This window comes from Thalassophryne amazonica, chromosome 9 (assembly GCF_902500255.1).
Source record: "Thalassophryne amazonica chromosome 9, fThaAma1.1, whole genome shotgun sequence".
Taxonomy (NCBI): Eukaryota; Metazoa; Chordata; class Actinopteri; order Batrachoidiformes; family Batrachoididae; genus Thalassophryne; species Thalassophryne amazonica.
Genome location: NC_047111.1, coordinates 63265847 through 63268328, shown reverse-complemented (window position 1 = coordinate 63268328; position 2482 = coordinate 63265847). Strand labels below are relative to the sequence as shown.

The following is a 2482-nucleotide window of genomic DNA, read 5'->3' as shown; positions in this document are numbered from 1 at the left end:
GCAGTGATAGCTAATGGAGCTAATCACAACAAGCGCAGTCAGCTTATCAATTATGGAGGAAAAAACAGCACCAACTATGGGTGAATGAAATGGTGACACGTTTACTGACTGAAAAATCAACATGTAATGGCTTAATATTCCTTAGGATCTTCGTAACGTAATCTTTTTTTAAAATCCACCCGCATCATACGTTTCCTATTCTCTGCTTCTGTTGCCCCCTCCTTCATGCACCGTTTATTTGTCTCCATGACAACCAGGAAGCATACTCCATTACAAATATATCATAAATGTTTCTCTCCAATGTGATGGATTCCATGCCTGTCAATGTTTTGGGCTACTTTTTGGCCTTTGATTAAAGGTCTCCAATATTTTCAAACAAAAACTGAAGGTTTTGCTCCTGTCACTCACAATTCCACGCCCCTCTCAATTGAAGCCACGTCCTCCCATGCCAGAATGGAGCCAAAGGTTTGAAACTGAAAAAATAAGATCTGAAAGTGAAAAAAAGATCTGAAGGTGAAAAAAAGAAATATGAATGAAAATAAATTATCTGATCAAAAAAACAATTACAGAGCTGAATCAAAAATTTATTTAAACTGAAAACTATATATATCTTACACTTATTTTTATTTTGATAATACTTTTTAAATGATTATAAAATTCAAGAACAAAACTTTAATTTTCAGTTTCAAAATTTATTTTTTCAATCTTTTTTTAATTTTCAGATTACAAAACTTTAATTTTCAGTTTCAAAATTTAGTTTTTCAATCTTTTTTTATTTTCAGATTACAAAACTTTTGGCCTTGATTTAGTTCCATAGGAGTGCTCTCTCTCTCTCTCTCTGTGTGTGTGTGTGTGTGTGTGTGTGTGTGTGTGTGTGTGTGTGTGTGTGTGTGTGTGTGTGTGTGTGTGTGTGTGTGTGTGTGTGTGTGTGTGTTGGGGGGGGGTGGCCTGTGAGATTTGTCTCCATATAGGACACACTGACAGAGACACTGCTCAGTCCACAATGCAACATACAGCAAAAGCTGAACAATGACGCTTTCAGTGGAATTATTCAACTCTGCCCTCAGAAGAAACATCACCTTTGTGCGTCCTGCATATTTCATAATTAATGGATTTTCTGACATACCTCATATAAACTATTACTATGCATTTCTCTTTTTTGTTTATATTATGTCAGTGTTGGGAAACACAGCTGTGATGGCTGTAATATTGTTGGACCAAAATCTAAGAACTCCAAAATATGTTGCAGTTTTTAATCTTGCATGGACAGACCTGCTTGGTAGCACTGTTCAGGTACCAAAGGTTCTTGACATATTTCTGTTTGCTCACCACATCATCTCCTATAATGACTGTATGACATTTCTCTTTTTCTCCTACACGTGTCTTTCTATGCAGTCTCTTAATCTGGTTGTTCTCTCCTATGACAGACTGGTAGCGATCACCTTCCCACTGCACTATCACGTGAAGATCACACACAGGTTTATATTTTCTTTGGTTGGCTTTTTCTGGGTTTTTGTCTTAACTGCTGTGTTCATTGCAGTGGGTCTTCTGACAAGACTTTCCATCTGTAAGTCAGTGATTATTAACAGTTATTTCTGTGATTACAGCCAAATAATCCAGCTGGCCTGCAATGACACAACCTCTGCTGTTGTACTTGGCTGGCTGTTACCAGTTCTCATTCTTTGGTTTCCACTGATATTTATCTTGTTTAGTTACTCATATATTGGCTGCACTTTGACAAAGGTAGCTTCAGTTCAGGAAAGAGTAAAAGCTTTTAAAACCTGCAGTGCTCACCTTTCATTAGTGGCAATCTATTTCCTCCCAATTTTGCTCTCATTGACCTTTATTGCCCACATGCATCCAAATAGCAGAATGATAAATCTGTCTCTGACCTCTGTCATTCCACCCATGTTAAACCCATTTATTTATGTTCTACAGACACAAGAAATCAAAATATCTATGAAAAAGGTATTGAAAATCAAATACTTTAGTAATATTCATCATGTAGCTGTTATAAAAATTCCTCAAATTTAAATTACAATTTCATTGTAAATAAAGTGAAGAGACATGAACTTTACATCAGAGAATCGAGGTGTGTTTTGATGTCTATAAAGTTATCTGTAAAATAAATTGTGAAACAAACTATCACACAGAAGTATCCAAGTCAGCACATTTTTCATAATGTGCTGACAATTGTTATTCAGGATTATGGTATTTTGCATTTAATACAGTATGACCATACAACAATCTTGGCTAATAATTTATGGTATTGCTTGTAATGACTGAAAACACTAAATTTAATCTGATATCATTTCATCCTTCAGATACTGAGCAGTAACAATGCAGTTTTTACACTGAGAAAAATGAATCTGTGGAGATGTAATGACAACAAAATTAAATCTGTGATATTAACAACAAAAAGTTTGTTCATTATATGTACAGAAAATCGAGTTAAGGAAGTAATTTACATTCATTAAATACA

General features: G+C 34.9%; 1 protein-coding gene across 1 annotated transcript; it reads left to right on the top strand.

Moving 5' to 3' along the window:
• The first annotated feature begins 1029 nt into the window (after positions 1-1029).
• LOC117517935 (olfactory receptor 6C4-like) lies at positions 1030-2034 on the top strand. The gene has a single exon (XM_034179064.1). It carries the CDS (start codon positions 1030-1032, stop codon positions 2032-2034), a length of 1005 nt encoding a protein of 334 aa, XP_034034955.1.
• Positions 2035-2482: the final 448 nt, after the last annotated feature.

What these genes read in the sequence shown, in the direction of transcription:
- LOC117517935 (XM_034179064.1), top strand. Translation starts at nt 1,030, where the DNA reads ATGACGCTTTCAGTGGAATTATTCAACTCTGCCCTCAGAAGAAACATC.